General features: G+C 43.6%; 1 protein-coding gene across 4 annotated transcripts; it reads left to right on the top strand.

The window, feature by feature from the left end:
• The first annotated feature begins 3,643 nt into the window (after nucleotides 1–3,643).
• On the top strand, nucleotides 3,644–21,453 carry dglucy (D-glutamate cyclase). Of its 4 annotated transcripts, none has more exons than XM_062523658.1 (13): nucleotides 3,644–3,874; nucleotides 4,917–4,988; nucleotides 5,193–5,346; nucleotides 5,773–5,971; nucleotides 6,874–7,024; nucleotides 7,754–7,876; nucleotides 9,669–9,872; nucleotides 10,530–10,790; nucleotides 12,343–12,442; nucleotides 12,634–12,782; nucleotides 13,571–13,690; nucleotides 18,982–19,136; nucleotides 20,521–21,453. In XM_062523658.1, the coding sequence occupies exons 2-13, from the start codon at nucleotides 4,958–4,960 to the stop codon at nucleotides 20,677–20,679; spliced, it is 1,806 nt and encodes a 601-aa protein (XP_062379642.1). In that variant the 5' UTR covers nucleotides 3,644–3,874; nucleotides 4,917–4,957; the 3' UTR covers nucleotides 20,680–21,453. The 4 variants fall into 4 exon arrangements, with proteins under 4 accessions (XP_062379642.1, XP_062379640.1, XP_062379639.1 ...); XM_062523657.1 differs by lacking the exon at nucleotides 3,644–3,874 and adding an exon at nucleotides 4,301–4,383; XM_062523656.1 differs by lacking the exon at nucleotides 4,917–4,988 and having other exon boundaries at nucleotides 3,645–3,874.
• The last annotated feature ends 951 nt before the right edge of the window (nucleotides 21,454–22,404 follow it).

Genomic DNA, 22,404 nt, shown 5'->3' with positions numbered 1-22,404 from the left:
GCTGGGAGAAAAGTGGTGACGTGTGGCCCCTTCTGGAGGCCCCAGCTTTTACACGCACATCTTCAAAACCAATATATTCACACACACACACACACACACACACACACACACACACACACACACACACACACACACACACACACACACACAGGCAAACATGCTGTCACATACTGTGCATCTCACTCAGATGTGTGGGTTCTCTCACTTTGAGCGGGGGTCTTGCTTTGTGAAAAACTGGAAAGCATGTGTGACTGGTGACATGTCGACGTGTTTTTTGTTTTCTTGTTTGTTTACATCCTTTGTGCAAAGGTAAACAATGACACTGATGATGACTTACTGGAATTCTGAGACAAACCAGCACACAGTCAGCCAGCAGTGACAGCCCGAAAGTCCTCATGTTTGTGCCTATATGATACGGGAGAACTTCGCTCCCTGAGACTGCAGTGTTTAAACACAGAGACAGTTGCCTGCTCTACTCGTACAGCAAACAGTTGGGAGATGAACAACAAGATAGAACAGCTCTCAAGCTATACTGTATACCTTGTGTGTTGGGGTCGCTGTGGGATCTGTGTAACGTTAATGCCATGGAGAGGGAACTTAAAAAAAAAACAAAAAAAAAAGCCACGTCTTGATTGGACGCTTAACCAGACTTATTGGATGAGAGGTTCTTCTAGTCTTCATTAAAACATGCATTCTATGAGTCTTACTTTTGGTTTCGCTGGTGTCTTGGAAGAAACACCGTATAAAAATAAATATTTGAATGACTTATCAATTGGGTAATGTTCCTTCATTGATGATACAATTCAGCAAGAGATGCATTAATGGAGCGCTATTTTGTGAAAGATGGGAAATCTCCATCAGTTCTTTGTCTTCATGCAATCTGCATCATTCTCCACGTCATCTATGTTTCTGTAATAAGGCTGTTCCTTGGTGTACTAGGTAGGCTGACGCACACAGTCAACCCAGAATTAGACACATGCAACATCCCATTTCTCATGTAAAATGTGGCCAAATCTGTGCAGGCGGTTTTGTACATAGAATAAGAAGAGATATTCTTTATCATTTTGCAATTGACTTCTTGAAAATCTTTTTTTGTGTGCCATGATGATTATTATTATGACTCTTACAACTAATATAACTATTAGTATTATTATTGTTGATGATTATTGTAAATGTTAGATTTTATGATTAGTTTTCAATTGTTAGTTGGGTATTTTTTTATAGATGTATACATAGTATTTTTCAAAGCTGAACAGTGAGCTTCATGAAATGACTCAATTATTGTTTGATCCCTGCAGGGTAGAGAGTCATGTATGAGTTCACTTGGTGTTGCCAGTGGCGATAAACTCTGAAGTTGACTAGCAGTCCTGTCTTGTTCCTGTCTGCACCCGAAGTTAGTTACACCTTTTACCTCTTCAAAAGAGACACTTTAAAGAAGTTGAAAAACAAAAAAAAGTTGTTGCTCTAAGCTTGACTGCACTGTACAACTTGCATGAAGACGCACACTCGCACACAGTGACACAAGCTCACACACACACACACACACACACACACATGCACACACACAAAAACAGCTCTGTCCTAATCAACTTTCTTACTAAATATCTCGGACACACACATCCAGAGAATTATGCTTATAGACTGAATGTGACCTCAGACACTGTGAGAGGAACACTTTGTGGGATACTTCTCCAGACGCCAGTGAAAAAGGCAAAGGACTTTGTGATGTGTGACATTTTAACTCAAAGACATTGGTGTGTAACTTGAATGTATTGTCTTGCTATCAATGGATGTATCCAACCAATGCATTTTACTGTAAAGCAATAATATGAAGATGATATAATGATGTAAATTGTTATTTGAATAATAAAAAATATATATATATGGAGATCACATAACAAACGTAAGGTTGTGGGACATTACTTGATGACAATCTGACAATCTCTTCCCACACACCATGATAACACTTCTACATTTGAGTTTTTTATACTCCATCCAGTGTTTCCAAAATAGAGTGGACTAATTTATGACCCTTTCCTCCTCCATTGAAACAGGTCACACTTCCCAGAAAATCATGTTATGCTCCACAAATCCACACTGATCAGATTAGAAAGTCACATGCCATCATTCACGCCTTTCAACCAAACTTCTACTTTTTGGCATTGACCTGCAACCTCTGTTATGTATTCTCGTCTGCATGAGTATAGGCCTACTGTACAGGGGCACTATCCCACATTATCCTCCTGACTTACCTAAAGACCCTATTGAGCACACCATGCTTCCTAACTCATACACAAAAGCCATTTCATGCCTTCCCATTTTATAGACAGCTTGGCCTGCTTATATTCAGTAGACAGCGGTGTGAGAGCCCATGTAATTGTTTGTTCGGGTAAAGTGTTTCGACAGGGTTATCGACGTTTGTTGGCACATATTGTCCCTATTAGAAAGAGAACTCATTTATCCTGTTCCGGACCCCATGCATAAGATAACTTAAACGCATTATCCAGATAGCAAAATTAGATGGCAGATAGCGGGACGCTGGTGGCATGCCACTTGTGGTCCGCTATTGGGCCACCATCTCTTTACATTTAACTTATCATGAATATTAAGAAAATACACGGCATGTTCGCCTCTTCCTGAGGGTAAATCACCCAGTCCGTGGCTTTGTTGGATGGAGGTCCAGAAGCATGATTTAGGTATCTAGACCTAAAAGACCAGTGGTAGCGTCCACGGCAGTCGTCCAAGATGACATTGTCCAGATGGATGTGGAGGGGGAGGTACTGGGTGACTTTGGCTCTGGCCTTCAGATTTCAGGCGAGTGGGTGAGACAGAACCTGACCTCCAGTAAGGGCCCCCCCTGGTGTCCACTGAGGAAGTACTTGCTGCCGGTGATGTTGAGACTGCTACTGCCCGTGCCAAACCCTCCCAGGACCCTGGCACCAGGTATTCAGGACCCTGCCTGCAGGACCCAGACTCTGACCTCAGTCTTGAACAGCAGCAACCAGATGCACTGACATCCTCCACAGAACAGCTCTAAAAAACACCCAGAGGAGAAGCTACTGGCGGTGCAGTGTGAAGCGAAACGCTTAGAGCACAGCTCAGGAGCAATCAGCTCCTCGGGAGAAGTCATCCGGCTCAGGCTGCTTCCCCTTCAGACTACTGCTGAGAAGACTTTTCAGAAAAAAATAAAGTCCTCTATTGTTGAATTTGTCTTTGTCTGAATGTCTTCATTGAGATAACATAGACCTTAAAATAGAAATAGTGACAAATTAAATAAAAACATGATGGAATGTTAGTAAGGACTAGTTAACACAATAGATTAACAGACACAATAGTACTGGTTGGTTGTGACCCTTTATCTAGTAGGCTATCAATATTAATATCACTGTATCGTCATAGTAGAGCTAGTCATACATTAATTTTGAGTCTCGATGAAGGCGCACTGCGATGTGTGGTAAAGGAGAAAGTTGATTCAAACAGCTCCTTATACTCAAACCACACATTTAAGAATGAAAATTGGAGTTGAGGAGGACTCTTATGTACAATTTTGCCTCACAGAAGGGTTGCATGATAGGATGTAGTGGTAGGAATGGATTAAACCACTCAAGAACGGAAAGGGGGGAGTCTCAGCAATAGGAAGGAACCAAAACAATGTATCTGTTGCTTGTGCTTATCAAGTAGACTTTTGGCTTTTGGAATATTAGCCTAACGACGAGGACGTGATTTTTTGTCACAGTGTAGCCTATTCTGGAAACTAACGACAGTTTAGCCTGTAACGCAAGTTTGTAAATGTTCACTCAGGCGATTCGCGGAAGTCGTTTGCTCTCCCAAACCCAGTTATGTACATGGGGCACGCGAATACGTATGAATTCAGGTAAATCCACAAACACTCCACAAATAGTAATCTATACTAACGACTTAGTAGGCTATGTGGTTGACCAAATATGGAAAATCTTGTCATAGGCTACTGTCCCGTCACTTCAAGGTTAGATCGCATGTCCTTGTTTTGCTTGGACACCCTTGCAAAAAAAACATCAGCTGAATTTACTTAAAGTGTCAAAAATGCAGTTTTCTGAGTATCTAACAGTTCTTATGTAGGAAACGCGGTATATTGGACACGAAAAAATGGCACTGTACTGTAGGCAGGCAGGAGTCAAAAGTTAAACCAACCCACCAGAAATATGTAATGCATTATCATCTTAGCCTGAGACTTCCCAAATAAAAAATTAACAAAGAGCCACCTGTGATTTAATACGAAAGTAAGGCGCAGGTGACTCAAAGGACGAAGTATGCCACTGACCAAGAGTTTAACGCCAGCTGCTCTTCGAAACATTATTCGGGAGCGTATTCATCCACTCGAAAATACCTCTGGCATTGCTGCAGGTAAATGTTTGTTGCCAACTCATCTTTTTTCTGAAGTTGTTTTGTGGTAAGACGTACTTATTTAATTAGAATAGCCATTAGAAAGTCATTTTTATGTCCAAATACTGCATTTCCTGCATACGAATTGCATTTCCTCCAAAACTGCAGTTTTGACATTTGAAGTAATGCAATTGTTTGGTTTTTTTGTTTGTTTGTTTGTCTGTCTGTTTTGTAATGATGGGATGGGAATTCTTATTGTTATGTTATCACAACATTAGGCAGACAAAGGTCTGTAATGAACTGTTCAGAGAGGTTTGATAAAATGGCATGCTGCTGGTTGTCTGTGTGAGCTAGTACTGTAACTAAAGACCTCTGCTGTAATAGATTTTGTTGCAATATGCCACATGAAATGATTGAAAGTGGCTGCAAAAGTATTTAAAGTGGCCTCAGCCCTCAACCATGGGCTATGGGCGTATTCCTTATGGCCATTTCTTTTCACAGCTGTTTACCACAACAGTAGGCCTATTAACATTATTGCTATCTGCTATCCACAGGAGGTAAATTCATGGAAATGGATTGATGAGGGATACAGTATATGATCTTTTTGGCCCCCAGTCTACTTCAAGGTAGGTAGGAAGGTGCTAGGGTAAGGCAATGGTTAGGGTTAGGGAAGGCAGTGTTGCCTTGAAGTCTACTGTGGCAGTGCTGCCTGAAGTTGATGGTGCGGGGCCAAAAAGACCATCAAGTTAGATGAGGTGTCATGTCACATTCATTTCGCCTAAATCAATTAATTTTCTGAAAAAGCACCACTTGTTTTGAATCACTGACAGGGTTCCTCCAGGCCAATGTTGTCATCCTGCACAAGAACCTGGCGGATGACTTTGAGGCATTCTGTCGTGCCAATGGCAGCCCCCTGCCTCTGCTGTACCGGAGCCAGACAGGAGAATGGGGATGCCCTCCCTTGGCTGCCAATGCAGACATTAGGTAGGCCAATATTCACAAAACACAAACACACCTGTTTCAGTATGCCTCCTCCAACCATCCTGCTATATTTGGTCAGCCCTATGCCTTTCATTCACTTCAAAACTGATAGTCTTTAGCCCAAGTGCAGAAGTCTTACACTCTTGTTGAGTTATGATGATTACAGGGCAGCAGGTTGATTTGCACACCCATTGCATAATTTATAGTGCCATGTGATGTCACTGGATTACATAAGTGCTCTGTCTGTTATACCCACTCTCTGGCTACAAGACTGCAGGCTTTATTTGATAGTCGTTCTCACTTTCTTAAGCCACAAATAGACTATTATCTTTGGAGAGAGTAACGGATGGGCTACATCAGGCGTAATAATGATGATATGCTCTGTGCCCTGTCCTCTTTACCCCCCCCCCCCCCCCCCCCCCCCCACAGGACCGACTGTCCCCAGTACTGTGTGTTTGAGAATGGTGTGTTGACCAGCAAAGTGGCCGACCTGCTGGCGTACACCAGTCAGTTGCAGAACATGGTGAGCTTCTACCTGGGCTGCAGCTTCAGCTTTGAGAGTGCCCTGGAGAAGGCCGGCGTGCCTGTACGCAACGTGGAACAGGGCAAAAACGTCAGCATGTTCAGGGTGAGTGTCCCACCATGCCATTTCTCACGTGACCATCGACGAACCTCTCCCCCCTTAGCTTTGGTCATTAGAAAGGGGTAGATAGATAGATAGATAGATAGATAGATACTGTAGATAGATAGATAGATAGATACGTTATTGATCCCCAAGGGGAAATTCAAGGTCCCAGCAGCCCAGACACCACACACAACATACACTACAATGTAAACAGGATAATACAAAGCAAGGGTAGGTAGTACCATAGACTGTATATATAGAACATACATACATGTACTGTATACTGTGCATACAGTCTATGGTAGGTACATGCAGGAGGCTGGAACTACTCTACTTTCTACTAGTATTATCCCACACAGGTACTTTAGGGAATCTGTGTGGGGATAGAACATAGTCCAGTGAGAGGTGTTGCATGTATGCCAATGATCACAGAACTGAAAAAAAGTACATATTTGGTTTTATCTAGACATGGCAGCAAAATACATTTATCTGCTAATTAAATCTCACAGGCAGATTTAGTTTATCTACAGCAGCAGGTGGACACGCAAAGACAAAACACGTCTGCAAAAACATACAAGTCAATCACACAGTCAATACTCAGTCTAGAGTGTAGTAGTCTATTGCATGTGTTTGTGCAACATGTTATGCGAATACAGCAATAAAAAATCATGCCCCTCTGTAACTGCTAAAGGTCATAAAAATATCTGTATAACCTGAACATCGGAAACGAGATGAACTGATGAGGTTCATGATGTGGATTTCAATGTTTTGGTCAAGTCAAGTGCTAATCTGTTCAATCAATGAGTCAATCAGTTAGTCAAACAATAAATCAATAGATTAATAAACTAAATAATCAACTCTCCACAAGTGAATGATTTTATGATTGTCTTCTTGATATTCCACAGACTGCACGGTCGTGTCAGAGAGTTGGTGGCTTTGAGTGCCCTCTTGTGGTGACAATGAGACCTGTGCCTCAGGACAAGCTGGACATTGTGGCTCAGTGTACTCACCTGATCCCACAGGCTCATGGAGGCCCAGTACACATTGGAGATCCAGGTATCCCACAATTCCATTGCCACAAATCCATTGCCAGGCTGCGAAGTGTGAACATTTACATTTATACATTTATATTGAGCCAGGCATGCTTGTGAGCATGAAATTCTTACCTGGTCCAATATAGTATAGACCTCTGAAGCTCACCTACAAAAAGCTGCCATCTTTGCCCATATAAGGAGATCTGGTATGTTGAGATTTTTCCTACAGAAAAATAACATGAGGATTTTGAATTGTCGTACCTGTTAAACTCTTGCGGGGACAAAATGCAGATGTTTTGCTCTACACACTTTTGTCCTCTGCCTTCAAGTGGCTACAGTGATCTCAGGTGCGTTGAGATGACACACTTTGATTTTTGCTACCTCAGAGCTACCTTGCAATGCAACTTGCCATACGTAGTTAGCTTCACTTAACACCTAGATCTCCTTATGGGTAAAGATGTCAACTTTGGCCACTATTTGTAGGCGGACTTCAGAGGTCTATGGGTCATTGCGTGTCAAATCAGATAAGGTTGTTTTGGCACCAACTCCGATGTATGAAAATATTGGACTATACTGTAAGAAAGCTATTTCACAGGTCTTCATTTTGGGACCTAAATATTATGTAGACAAACTTTGAAAAAAAAAGTCATGTTTAATTGTTAATAATTTAGTGTTGAATGTGATGTGTTGGCTGTCCCTATGTTTGCCGGTCTCTTAATCCACCCCACCATCCTGTCACCCTACCCCACAGCGATGCTGGGTATCCGGGATTTGAACCAACCAGAGTACGGAGATCCAGTGGAGTTCCGCCCAGGAGACGTGCCAGTTTTCTGGGCCTGTGGGGTGACGGGCGTCGAGGCAGTTCAATGCAGCAGTGAGTGTGCTTTAAGAATCACACTTACATCCAAGATGCTCAGGCCAAACATAACACATGTAATATACTCATCTCTTAATTGAGGGTATTGTGCTGTGACCAAATGTGTTCATTGCTGCAGGAATCCATTTCTTCTTGGCCCAGGTCAGTGGATTGCATGCAGACTGGCCATCTGGCATTCAGGGCAGTTTCCTAGTGGCTCAAAGATAGAATTTAATATATATATATTTTTATCATTATTCTTAAAAAAGTGGCCGGTAATTGTCCCAAAGCAAGGACAGTCATTGGCCCAGTAGTTCCTTTTCTATACTGACATTAGGTTGGTCTTTAGACCCCACCCCTCCCACTTCGCCTCAGAGCCAACATTATTCTGTGGGTGTGTCAAAATGGATGAGCAAAGTACATGGGGAATTGCGTGTGTTGCAAGTTTTGCAAAAATAGCACCAACGTAAGAGCTTCAACATTACCCGACATTGCACGTAGACAGATGTCAGCATCAGGTTGAATTTGAAGGAGGAGAGGTAAGCAAGTGTGTTTCAAGGCAGAAGGGCCGAGGTCAGTTAACCTGACTTTCGCCAGATCCTGTAGTTCGCTGTCTGCTTCACACAAGGATCTGGGACTTCTCGATAGGAGATGTATTTCTGAAGGCGGGTCCTTGTAAAACATCCTCGCATGTGATTTGATAAACCACTTGCCTGTTATCTTGAATGACGTGCTAGGCTTCTTCAAGCTCTTGCCAAACCCGGTCGGAAGAAGAATAAAAACATCCTTGCCACCAATAAATGTCTTCAAAACTATTCTCTGTTAATCTTTTAAAGAATGAATACTCGATAGATTCGACAAAACGGTTGAAATAGCAGAATCAATGTCAGCACAAGACTCCTCGCTGCGTGCCGCCATTGTTATTTGAATCAAACACTCACTTCGGCGCTCCTGATTGGTTGCTTATTTTTTTATCACTGGCCCAGGGGTTTGGATTGCCCTCGCGTCCAGACCCTTGTGTGGAGCTCAGCGAAACGCCTCTGGTGGAGCATGGCGGAACTACAAGGGTCTGGCGAGAGTCAGGCTAGAGGTCAGTTGGAGATGAGAGTAGAACATGGCAAGCACGGAGTTATCAGGGACTCACAGGGAGGGAGTAGGTTGGGGGGGCATGCCATGCTGCTACTGCTTCTGATACTGAACGGTTAGTTGTCAGGATAATATAATTGCAATGATGACAGAAAGTGAGATGGTCACCAACTGCGTTGATTACTCAGTCGGTCAATATCAAATAATGCAGCATAGGCTACACTATTTGTCATTGTTGTTTTGTTGCTAGCATGGCTCCTTAAAATGGACTGATTGCAGTGGTCTGTTGCGTGTTTTTGTCCTAGTCCAGCCCAAGATTGAATTAGTAGCAAATAACAATGACTATAAGGAAGACTGTGTCATTGTCCAAAGCACTCTTCATTTCAGTTAATTTACCTTCAATCCATTTTCATTGACCTGATTGACTTGACCGAAGACATTGGAGCATTGGTGTTTGAAACAATATCAAGAAAAAACAACTCATGCTTGTTACTTATCTGAAACAATCTGAAACAGTCTTTGTAGTTGATGTGTCTCTTTGAGTATGTACAAATATTTATGACACATTATATTTGTATTTATAATTCTACTCCCATACAGTAGTGCACGAGCTGAGAAGATGTATGTAGTGGTCAACTGTAGAGTAATGGAGTCTATCCTATTGTGTGGTTCTGTGTGTGTGTGTGTGTGTGTGTGTGTGTGTGTGTGTGTGTGTGTCTCTCAGAGCCTACGCTGGCCTTCACCCACTCCCCAGGCTGCATGTTTGTGACGGATAAAGAGGACATGGCCGCGTCCCCGCTCACAGTCAAACCCTCCGAATGCCCGGAGACCTTCTGCATTACCCAGAATCCTCAGCACTTCAGCGTCGCCTCCAAGGCCACAGTGCAGAAGATTCGACAGCTGGAGGAGATTGCTGTGGAAGATCCTGGTAGGCTTGTCATTTGTTCTGGAAATGGTGGAATTGATCTGGGGACTGATGTCCCTGGAAACAGCAGATCTCAGTCTTTCAGGAGGTAATGGGCAGTCGCCAGTGTCTGCTTTGTTTCAGCTTGATACAGTCTGGTTCTCACCTTTTGGCCTCTCTGCCAAAGCCTTTCAAGACGCTTAATGGAAAACGGAGGCCATTCTTTTTGCTGCAAATGCCATTGCCTGCACTCTAAAGTGTTTAGAACTAAGGCTAAGGTTAGATCTCTCACAGGATTTGAAACAAACATTGTCAAACAAAGTATTGCATTCTGGGTTTTCAAAGTACTGTTAGGACAGTTGATATTTATATATACATTTAAAAATAGACCTAATTGCATGTCTTCTCTGTCACACCAAATCAAACCATCGCTAGTTGCTTGTATAATCAGTGGCAGCGGTCTCCCAAGGCATGGCACGGCACAACCTATACTCTTTTTCAGGGGCTGTTTTCTCAATTCTGGTCTTTTTTGGACAAATAATAGATTTTAGATAATAACAAATCTCCTTCTCATCACACTGTACTTTCAAACAACAGGACATGCCCCATCATCATCATCATCATCATCATTTGGGGCTACTGGAACTCCCTTGTCCTGAATGAATGCTGTGATTTTTGCAGGCCAGCGAGGTATAAGGGTGCTGTTTGTCAAGGACGAGCTGATCAGGTCTTGCCTGGCCCTCTCCCACGCCTCGTCCGTGCTCATCACCACCGGCTTCCCCACCCACTTCAAGTACGACCCGCCCGAGGAGACGGACGGCCCGCCGGGCGCCATCGCCATGGCCGCCACGCTCCAGGCCCTGGGCAAGCGGGTGGCCGTGGTGACGGACCAGCGAGCCCTGGACATGCACCGTAAGATCGTTCAGGATGCCATGGAGAGAGGTAGGGACTCTGGCAAACTGTTCAACATGTTGAAACAACACAAAACGAAGGTTATGCATATAACCACGGTTCTATGAGTTTCGGATGACCGCCAGAGCTTGGCAGTCACTCGGAATATCCACGAGAAGATTGGCAAGAGTCGTATCCTGGGTTGACCTGCCTTTTGTGCCAGCGCACAGGGCAGACGTCACCCAGGTCACAGGTGACTTTGTTGATATAAACACTCGACCTACACGTACGTGTGATGGATATCCAGGTGCTGAAAGCACCGCCTCTGGCGGTCAGGAGAAACGAAATAGAACAAGCAACGCGATAACTTTCCCTCAACAAAGAAGACGACCCTGTGCCCATTAAACCAGTGTTTCTTAACTAGTCTGGCCTTGGGACCCTCAATTTCCCATGGTCAATAAGTCACAACCCATATATTTTAGCCTTCAAGCCAACTGATAAAATGAGGTAACCTATGTGGTAAGATGAGCTAAGTGCCTGTAGCCTACTTGTTTGGAACTTGCTGATGTTAGACTCATTTGCAAAGTCCTGAACTCCTGTGTAGGCGTTCAAAGAGCTCGACAGGTTTGTCGTTGATAGTAAGGTGCTTTGTTTCCATGTGGCATTTTAGTTATGATTGTTTCATGCTCTCATGCGCCGGTGATTCACTGCACACCACACACTGTGGTTTCTGTTCCTTTTTGTCCATAAACAACGTCTGTGTCCATGGCAACAACTGGCAGGCGAATAAAGTCTATCAAAGTAAAGGTGTGACTAGATCTGATAAAGTAGCATTTTAAATTGGCGATTTTCTTTTTCTTTTTAACCACAAGCCCCACGACCCACCCAGAACAGTTACTCATGGGCTCTCTTTGAATGTTTAACACTCTGTAAAGCGCCATGAGACATGTGTAATGTTTTGGCGCTCTATAAGTAAAATTAAATTGAAATTGAAATTCCCCAACCCACCAAAAAAAGTGTATAGTGTGGTGGTACGATGCATTGCGCGCCAACACAGACTACACAGAATGTTCACAGTTCTTCACCAAGCCTGAGCATTGTGTAAGCAATATTGAAGCTGACTTGAACAATGATTCACATGGCTTTGTGTTTTATAAGAGGTCAGCGCTGTTCCACTGTTCATGATTATACAGTAGCTCTGTGAAGTACAACTAGGGTAGCCATGAAAGTGGTTCATACGTTAGTCGATGTCCGTTGTGGTCGATGTCCGTTGTGGTCAGTCTGTGGTCGGTCTGTTCATTGCACAACATGATAATATACTAACATGCACCTGCATCCTGTCTTACCGTTAATACTGTATCTATTCATGGCAGACAAGTAACTGAAATGCTCCATTCAGTGCTTCCTTTTTGCAAAAAATGTGTGTCTCTGGCACTCAGAAAAGTTTCTAGGACTGTTTGTGTGTCTTGTGGCACTTTTGCTTTGCAAAAAAAAAAATACTTCTCCAGTTCACCAGTTTCAGTTAATATTTGTTCTGTAGTTATTGTGCAGCCAGTTCAGTCTTCCGGCAGTCTAAAGTGACCTTTCATCCGTCCTGTTCCAGGTGTGATAAAGACCGCTGTCCCGCTGCTCAGCTTCCAAAACACAGGGCCAGATGCGGCCATTCACTTCCTGTGTCATGATGGCGACCCTAATAAACCCAGGTGAAGTCATCAACAGTCTGCTTTAATGTCAACAGCAGCTATTAACTGCCCATTGTAGATGTAGATTGTAGACCCAATACCAGAGAAGGCAAATACTCTTGAACGTCAAATAAATAGAGAGTTGCAGAGAAACTAGACGGGTAAGGCTGTCCAGATTTCCACATTTTGTGACATGTGTTTACACTTCTTAGGTATGACCACTTGGTGGCAATAGAGCGCAGTGGCAGGGCATCAGACGGGAACTACTACAACATGAGGATGGTGAACATCAAGCACCTGGTGGATCCTATTGATGACCTCTTTATTGCGGCCAGCTCCATCCCTGGCATCTCTACCACAGGTAAGGCTCATTTGGTGTTGTACATGTTGTTTTCTTTTGATACATGTTTGTTACTTTGTAATATGTGCAGACAGACAGACAGACAGACAGACAGATTGACAGATTGTATTTTTTGAATGAGTTGTTTAGTTGACATGACAGACAGTACCCATACTCAATGTATATTCTGCGGGTTTCGTTGATAGATGAGCACTACTCAGTATGTTGTGTGTGAAAGGGAAAAACAGAGCGAGATTGAAGAGTGCAACTCTGTATTTTTTTTTTAATGAGTGTTTAGTTGACAGATGACAGACGACACACATACTCAATGTTCATTCTGCGAGTTTGGGTGATAGATGCTGCTCACTACTACACAGCATGTTGTTTGTGAGGGCGAGAAGGAGAGGGAGATTGAGGAGTCCACCTCTCTGTTTACAGCCAGCGGCAATAAATGTCTCATTTAATTCCCCCTGAATCATCACTCACACATAATGAAATTCAAGTCCACTTCTAAACACTGCTTGTTTAGTTGCTTCTCGTAGGGTAATGATGCACCATTTAGATTCATTTAATCGTGTGTGTGTGTGTGTGTGTGCGTGTGCGTGTGCGTGTGCGTGTGCGTGTGCGCGCGTGCGTGGTGTGTGTGTGTGTGTGTGTGTGTGTGTGTGTGTGTGTGTGTGTGTGTGTGTGTGTGTGTGTGTGTGTGTGTGTGTGTGTGTGTGTGTGTGTGTGTGTGTGTGTGTGTGTGTGTGTGTGTGTGTGTGTGTGTGTGTGTGTGCGCGCGCGCGCCTGTCCCCTATGTAAAACAGGCATTGGCGATGGAGGTAATGAGTTGGGCATGGGCAAAGTGAAGGATCTGGTGAAGGCTCACATGCCCAATGGAGGTGTCATTGCCTGTGATGTGTCTGCTGACTTTGCTGTAACCACAGGTGAGACCGGCTCTCTTTTGACTTCTACATTTAAAGCCGATTTAAAGCCTTCTAGATTACTAGCACTAACATTTGGTTAGTTTGTGACATTGAATTGTGTTTTGGGTCTTAAGCCTTAGGTCGTTGTCAGGAAAAGGGACTAGGGGGAAGGGGAACTTCACCATTTCCCTTTGTTAAAACCCCAACATTTGCATATGATCATGTTTTAGTTTAACATTCTGCTGGGCTTAGTCATGCTAGACGCCATAGGCTACCATGTATTGAAGAACATCTAATATATCTAATTTATCATAGATGGATTTTTTGCCTTTACATTTAAAAGTTGACACTTGACACTGACAAATGACCCGACATTAAAGCTATCGTGGGATATTCTGTCCGAGATGCAAAGAAATACCATTAGTGTGCCAGTGTGCTGCAATGCTATTGCCATTCATCTCTAAGGGGCCCTTGCGGCTTGTTACATTATGCCTATGCGAATGGAAGGCAAGAACACAGCGGGATCTTATTTCAGGCGAGTGTAACAGTAGCAGGTTTTTGCGTTTGGCTCTGGCCGGCTGGGTGGGGTGGAGGCGGAGCAGCGCCGCCCCGGTGGCTGTGTGATGGAATGAGAAGCGGCACATGAGTAGCCCTGGCAGGACCCGCTCTGGCATTTGGACGCTGTCGCCCAGGCACGGAGAAGGGCCGTGACTCAGTGTGTGACCGTCACACACCCTTTCACTCTCTCTGACACGCAGACACACACACACACACACACGCTTGCGTGTGTACACATGCCCACACACATACGCACACATACGCGCTCACACTCACACACAGTTGTGTGTAAACACATCCCCACACATATACGCTGACACACACACACTCACATATGCATGTCCGCCCACACACGCTCACCACAATAGAGAAACTGATGGCAGAATGTCTCTGGCGGGATTTCACATCACCACCGTGCTGATTGCTCATGCGCTCTGCTGCTGCTGCTGCTGCTGCTGCTGCTGCTGCTGCTGCTGCTGCGTTTGGCCCACAGCGGTCGTGAAATTGAAAAGACCTCGGCTCTGACCCTCTCTGGAGACGCGTGGGTCCCTTTCTCAGTCACTGTCCCGCGGCCCGCCTGACCCTCAGCTCCACAAACGGGTGACACCCCCGCCCCGAACCCTGCCTCTCAATCCAATAAACACAAACACCAGGAGATGAGATTCAGTTGAGGGAGGCTGCACTTTCCATTTCTCTCTTTCACTCAGTCTCTCTCTCTCTCTCTCTCTCTCTCTCTCACTCCCTCCCTAGCTGGTAATATCTCAGTTTAATTTAAACCTAAGTCGTCAGAAGAGATATTTGGTTCCCATAAGCACTGTACTTGACACTGTTGAATTATGTTTGTTTAAAATTTCGTACTCTCCTCAGCTGTGTAAATGGAACTCCTGGGTCAGTGACCCGTGATATTATATACGTACAGAGACTTTTAGGGAGACGCTGAAATCTTTCCCTTGTCCCAACTTTAGATTTAAATGCCTGGTCCAGTGCTCCAGAGATACTACTGCAAATGGTTCCAGCTGAGGCTATATTTAACAAATGCAGGACAGACAAAACTATAGCGTACAGACAAAGCTCACTATATAAAGCTGAATGAAAACACACCAGAAACTTGAAATGTCTTCTTTTTCACTCAAAGGGTGACTAGTCACAGTAGATTGTGTATACAGTGGCTATAGTAAGTATTCATACCCATGCTAAAGTTGACTAAAAAGAGGAATATAAAATCATCTTTTGAGAATTGATTGTAATGCCTTAAAGGTATACTATGCAACGTTTTTCAGTTAATCAATTCGTTCCATACTGTTATATATGATTAAATGGGTCATTACCGGTCGAACGGTGTCTTTTTTGGCCGCTCTAGTGGTCTGTAGCGGTAAAACCACACTTGCAACTTCAGGAGACACCGGGCACGCACCCATGCTCTACTCCAGGAAGTGTCATGTAAAGTCTCATGAAAAGGCACGGCAGACTGACCGATTGAGGAGTTTTGTCAAATATACACGCTAAAGCTGTAGGGGAAGCTCTGCAGAGAAATATGCAAGCATAAAACGAGCGAAAATGAAAAGTGAAAGCGAAACCGGCGATGAAATCGCCAATCCTGCATAGTATACCTTTAATTCAAAAAATGAGTAAAAATCAAACCGCTAAGGACACTTATTTTCTTTGTGATTGAAGAATGTATCGTAAATAGATAAATGTTCTTCCTTAAATACAGGGAGCATAAGTAATTGACCCCTATGTTAAATTCCCATAGGAGCAGGAGGATTTTTAATATGTTTTTATTTTTAAAGGCCAGCTATTTCATGGATCCAGGATATTATGCATCCTGATAAAGTTCCCTTGGCCTTTGGAATTAAAATAGCCCCACATCATCACATACCCTTCACCATAGCTAGAGACTGGCATGGTGCTTTTTCCAGTTAGCCTATTAGCCTGTTTGATTTGCATTGAGCTCAATGAGCATCAAACAGGCTAATAGGCTAACTGGAAAAAGCACCATGCCAATCTCAAGCTATGGTGAAGGGTATGTGATGATGTGGGGCTATTTTAATTCCAAAGGCCAAGGGAACTTTATCAGGATGCATAACATACTGGATCCATGAAATAGCTGGCCTTTAAAAATAAAAACATATAAAAAATCCTCCTGCTCCTATGGGAATTTAACATACAGTAGGGGTCAAATACTTATGCAACCTGTATTTAAGGAAGAACATTTATCTATTTACGATACATTCTTCAATCACAAAGAAAATTAGTGTCCTTAGCGGTTTGATTTGTACTCATTTTTTGAATTAAGGCATTACAATCAATTCTCAAAAGATGATTTTATATTCCTCTTTTTAGTCAACTTTAGCATGGGTGTGCATACTTACTATACCCACTGTATATAGCCTTTCTTTGCTTCAACTGGCAACAACTTCGTTGGATATTCTTCTACTAGTGTGGTCATATCAAATTTATCCCACACTAGATTGGCACGTCTCTTTAGACAGTCTTAAGCTCCAGCTCATCCAAACTGTGTGGTTTTCTTTTATGGCTTTAAGCACGTGCCACAGATTCTCAATGGGGTTGAGGTCACTCCAGGACCTTGATTTTGGTATCCTTTAGGACGTTTTGGACCACTTTTCACATATAATTTGGGTCATTATCATGCTGAAAGACCCAGTGGCGACCTAAGCCTGGACTACGAGCAGACCTCTTCATGTTATCCCTCAAAATGTCAACATAATCTTTTTTTTTCATGATCCCATGCATCCAAACAAGGCTTCCTGTGCCTGAGACAGCAAAACAGCCCCATAACATGATGCTCCCACCACCACGCTTCACTATGGGAACTGTAGTTTTATGGTTATAGGCCTTGCCCTTTTTTCACCAAACATAGGCAACATCCATGTGCCCAAACAGCTCCAGTTTAATCTCATCAGACCAACGGACAGTTTAAATGTGCATGGGCATGGGCAAAGTTCAGTTTTAACGTTGAAGTGCCGCTTTTGAAGTGATGGGGGTTTTTTTGGCCGATGACGAGCCCTCGCTACTGTCTTCCTCAAGACTTCAACCCCAGAGGTCTCAAGGTCAGCAACTATCACTTTGGCGGATGTGCAGGGATTCTTGCTTACATCCCTGATGATTTTTCTCTCTAGAGATTGAGATATTTAGCAGTTTCATCCACGCCTAGGTTTGTTATAGCCTGACTCTCGCCAGACCCTTGTAGTTCCGCCATGCTCCACCAGAGGCGTTTCGCTGAGCTCCACACAAGGGTCTGGATGCGAGGGCAATCCAAACCCCTGCCAGTGATCAAAAAATGAGCAACCAATCAGGAGCGCCGAAGCGAGTGTTTGATTCAAATAACAATGGCGGCACGCAGCGAGGAGTCTTGTGCTGACATTGATTCTGCTATTTCAACCGTTTTGTCGAATCTATCGAGTATTCATTCTTTAAAAGATTAACAGAGAATAGTTTTGAAGACATTTATTGGTGGCAAAGATGTTTTTACTCTTCTTCCGACCGGGTTTGGCAAGAGCTTGAAGAAGCCTAGCACGTCATTCAAGATAACAGGCAAGTGGTTTATCAAATCACATGCGAGGATGTTTTACAAGGACCCGCCTTCATAAATACATCTCCTATCCAGAAGTCCCAGATCCTTGTGTGAAGCAGACAGCGAACTACAGGATCTGGCGAAAGTCAGGTTAGGTTTGTTATGCACAAACTTGGAACTCTTTGTACTTTGTAATGATGCCTTGCACAGCTGTTCTAGAAAGTGTGAATCATCTACAAATTACAGTAGCCTTTCCCCATAGTATAGGTCTCAATGATTTTCTTTTTCCGGACTGTTTTTTTTTTTTTCCATCTTCAACATGCCAGTAAAGGCAGTCCCCTCTCAGACAGGTGTTCAAGTGCCTGTAGGCCTGTTCCTTGGAGTCCTTAAGGTAAACAGTCAATGCGGATTGGATGTTCAGGTGTTGTCTGGGCACTAATTGACTGCAAAGGTGCGGCATCCTGTCACTTTTTTTTTCAGTAATTTTGTGTCAACAATTTCCGGGGCTCTGAAAGACCGGGCTGCACGAAACTTGGTGGGCAGGTAGCCCCCCAAGGATGACACGGAAGCATTGTTTTTCATTTGATCCGTAGCCCACCCCCCGCACAGAACACCCTGAAAGGAGGGTAGGCCAGACACAGTTTTCTGTGAATATCTAGAGAACCGTAGGGCCTATAGGATGACCAACTTTTTTTCTTATGTTGCGGTGCAATCCATTTGTTCAATGTGCTTGTCTGACGAGAAGTGATCTCGCACTTAAGTCAAAGGACCCCCAGTTCACAGCTAGTTCTTATGATGAGGAAGTTGAGTCATTTCACAAGTTGCCACAAGCCATCAGCATGCACATGCACATACACACACTCACACACACAAACATACACACACATTCACACACACACCCACACACACACACACACACACACATGCACGCACACATACGCATAAACACACTCTTGTACTACTGTACTACATGCACTGTAAGTGTTCAAAATTAGTGAACCTAAACACAGATATCTAATATGGGCCACTCGCAAACGCAGATGTTCACAGGCAGTCCAAAAAATCGGATATAGGCAGAATATCAGCACTGTGCATCAAGGCCTACTATTGTGAACGTACAGTATAGTCTCAGATCCCAGGCAACTATCCATTCTGGCAAACAGGTTGCATGTTGCAGTTCTGGTGTATTTCTGCAAACACTTGCTCTTTCCTGTGCCAGGTGTATCTAACTGGGGAGGCTATGCAGTTGCCTATGGTCTGTACCTTCTGAACTGCTGTCCTATCCACCTACGCTACCTGCAGTGTGGTCTGGGCCAGCCCCCCACAGCTCAAGACCAGGAGGCCTGGGCCAACAGCCTGCCCACGGTGGAGAAGGTGAGTCAGTCGTGGGGTTTTGGGAGTGATTGACAGACAGCATTAAGACAGCATGTCTGTGTGAGTTGACCAAATGGCAGCTATCAGGTGATTCTGTGTGCTGTGGGAAGCCTGGTTAGAAGCTATCAAAGATGCATGATGCTATTTATTAATTACAGATGTATACCTTAAAAACATTTAGCATGAAGTGGGATCCTATTTTTTATAAATTATATTGTATTCATTGTCATTGTAATTAATTGTCATGATCTGTCCAAATTAGGACAATGCTGATTTTTTTTTTAGATGTGTAGACAGCTCATCTGTCTGTCTGTATGATGAGTCTGTTTTCTGAATGCTGGATGTTGTTGCATCAGCTCTTGGCTTGAAACCCGCATTGTTATCATGTTTTCAACCCAAAAGCAAACACACATCACACACACATGCATACTATGGAACTTCCGGAGCATAAATGCTGAGTATGTGGTGTGCCCCGCAATTATACAAATCAGACTAGAGGACTTGTAGCATGGCAAGATTTAGTGCTGACATGCTGTCATTTTATAGCCAGGCGTAGCTCGGCAGATACCACAAACCTTGTGTGTGTGGGGGAGGGGGGGAGTGGGGGCACATACAAACATACGCAGCTGAGAAGAATCCCCCCAATGGGACGTTTAATCCGCCTTCAGTGGTCAGAAGCGAGCCCAGAGGTCCAGTACGACAAACGTGGCCAAGGCCTAAGCCATAAGCAGGACACACATGGTAGGAGTTGTGGAAGCATAGCATCAACAAACCAACCCCTGGATTTTTTTTATTTTTTTTAAACGTTATCGTTAGCGGTTAGCTTCAAAACCACTTCACAGGCCCCTAAAGCCCAGCTATGTCATCAGTGTTGCCACTGAAGGCGGCTAGAGCAAGGGTTACTGAAGCCCAGTAGTTTACATGAAGTATTGCAACTGGGAAAAGGGCTTAGAGATGTATAGGGTAATTGCTACTGCAAGTTGTCTCTCCGTTGCCAAACCAAAAAACCTTTTACAGATAATACAGTGCTCCGAGTATATTTTCTCATTCTGACCAAGTGCTGTTCAGGATAATTTCAGAATAAAACTGACAACTGACACATCACAGATGGTCTATAAATAGACAGATTTATGGTACACGGGAGATGTAGTAAGAAAAGATCCCTGTGTGGAGATTCACAGCGGAAGTCCCCTAAGCCGGGCCACAGGAGCCGGGCTGGTTTATGGTTAATATGGGACTCTGGTGCAACAACAGTAAAACCAGACCAACACAAGAGTAAAACAATATACACAAATGCGTGCTGTACAGATACCCATGTCCTCACCAGATATAAAAAGCATAACAAATATTTTGTGTGTGTGTGTCTGTGTCCGTGTGTGAACAGGAGGAAGAGTTTCTGTCCATCCTTGTGAAGTATGGCGTACGCAGCGGGAAGACGGCGAACCTGGCTCTGGAGGTGGATGGCTTGACCTTTCACCCCACACACTCTGACATCATCAGGCGCCTGAGAGAGGTCACTCTGCCTGCCCCGTCCTCCTCTTAGTGACGTCACTGGTTTTGTACATCAGCCGTTAGAGTGAAGCATTGGCAATGCAATCTTGGGGTTAGTTCCCACCATGCTTAAAGATTCTGTGAGAGATATTAGCATCTTGCTAATTTATTCCAAACGTAGAATATGCGTATGCAAAATAACTGGCAGGTGTGGATGCTCCTCTTTGGAAGCGTTGTAATTGGTCCAAATGTCAGACTTTGTTGAAATTTCAGTTGTTGATTACGGAGCAGTGAACACAATGTGAATACAAAATGAACTTGATTTGGTTTTGGTCCACTTTCTGGTGCCTTTTTAGTGGGCTTAGATGAATGACTCAGTGTTTTTTGTGCATATGTGCCTTGGGTGGTTTGTTTTAAAGTTGGTGCAGTTCGCCTAAACTGTGTAGTGTAGTGTGAACTCAGAACACCCCTGGTTCTATTTCACATTTTGCAGTGTAGCCTAGGCTAGCCTATGTTATCCTCCTCTCACTGCTAAAAGAAAAGTCATGTTGTTTATTATTAAACGTTTAGCATTATATTAGATTAAATTAACTGAGTTTTTTGTTTTGGTCCACTTTGTGGTCCCCTTTTATTTTAGTTGGCTGAGTTTAGGTCTTTTAAAAGGGACTATGTGAAAACGCCTATAGCTGCTGTCACACAACAAGCCCTAAATGTCCTCATGTGAGCTCTGTCCAGTCACATTTGTTGAACTGTAACTACCACTGTCACTACCCTACATGTATTAACTTGACACCTTTTGGGGGGAAAAATAAAAGACCAAGCAAAAGGGAGAAGATTTATTTCCATAGTGATGTAATGCAGGTCACAGGTTCATCGTGCGGTGCGTCAAGCAAATAATGAGAGTAAATCTTCAGCATGACTAGTACGCATAACGGCTGACGCATTGTTTCTTCACCATGACTGTCCTGTCAGAGAAAATGATGAGCGCTCCATGACCACCTTATGTCTAACCCCCCGAGGGTATTGAAATATGTCTGGCACCTATGAGTACACTTACATTTTAGAGCCAGGTGTTGGAAACTAAGATTTCAACTGAACACAAAAATAGCCAACGTGTCCAGGGTTATTGTGAGACTGCTAAGCCACTTCCACCACAGAGCCATGTGTCAGAGCTCCTTTATTCACACTCGCCACTCCCAGGTCACGCCATACCGTAGCTGCCAGTAGAGGTTTTAGGCAGATTTCTTCAGAGCTAAACATTTATGTTTCACTGATGAGTAAAACCAGCAGTATAAACACAGTCTGGCAGGACGGCAAAGGGAGGATGAGTGAGAGAGGCGAAGAGACAGGGTTGGCCGTACCTGCCAACACACATTCTTTCATAGAGAGCTGTTTGTATGTTTTGAAGCGTTTCATCTCGCATCCGAGTGTGCAGGTGACGAGCATCTGTGCTGCCCCAACACTCAAGACAAACAAACACACGCATGAACACACTCTGGTGACTGATCTCTTGAGCTGTGTGAGATGGTGAGAAATCTTCAATGTCATTTTAAAAGCTTTTTTTAAAAAAAAAAGAAAAAAGAAAGAAAATCTGTTCTCCCATTGCGCATTAAATTCAGAAGAATTTAGAATAAAATATAATAATCCATTTAATCTAGTTTGCTTTTTATGCTCCCTGTTTGTATTCTTCAATGTTTACCACTGACTTTGCCAGGTTGTCAAAGTATACATTTAAAAAATTTCACAACTACACAAATACTTTGAAGATTAGACATTG

The sequence above is a fragment of the Sardina pilchardus genome, chromosome 20 (assembly GCF_963854185.1).
Source record: "Sardina pilchardus chromosome 20, fSarPil1.1, whole genome shotgun sequence".
NCBI classification, from domain to species: domain Eukaryota; kingdom Metazoa; phylum Chordata; class Actinopteri; order Clupeiformes; family Clupeidae; genus Sardina; species Sardina pilchardus.
Note: the sequence above shows the minus strand (reverse complement) of the source record. Positions and strands in the feature narration are given on the sequence as shown.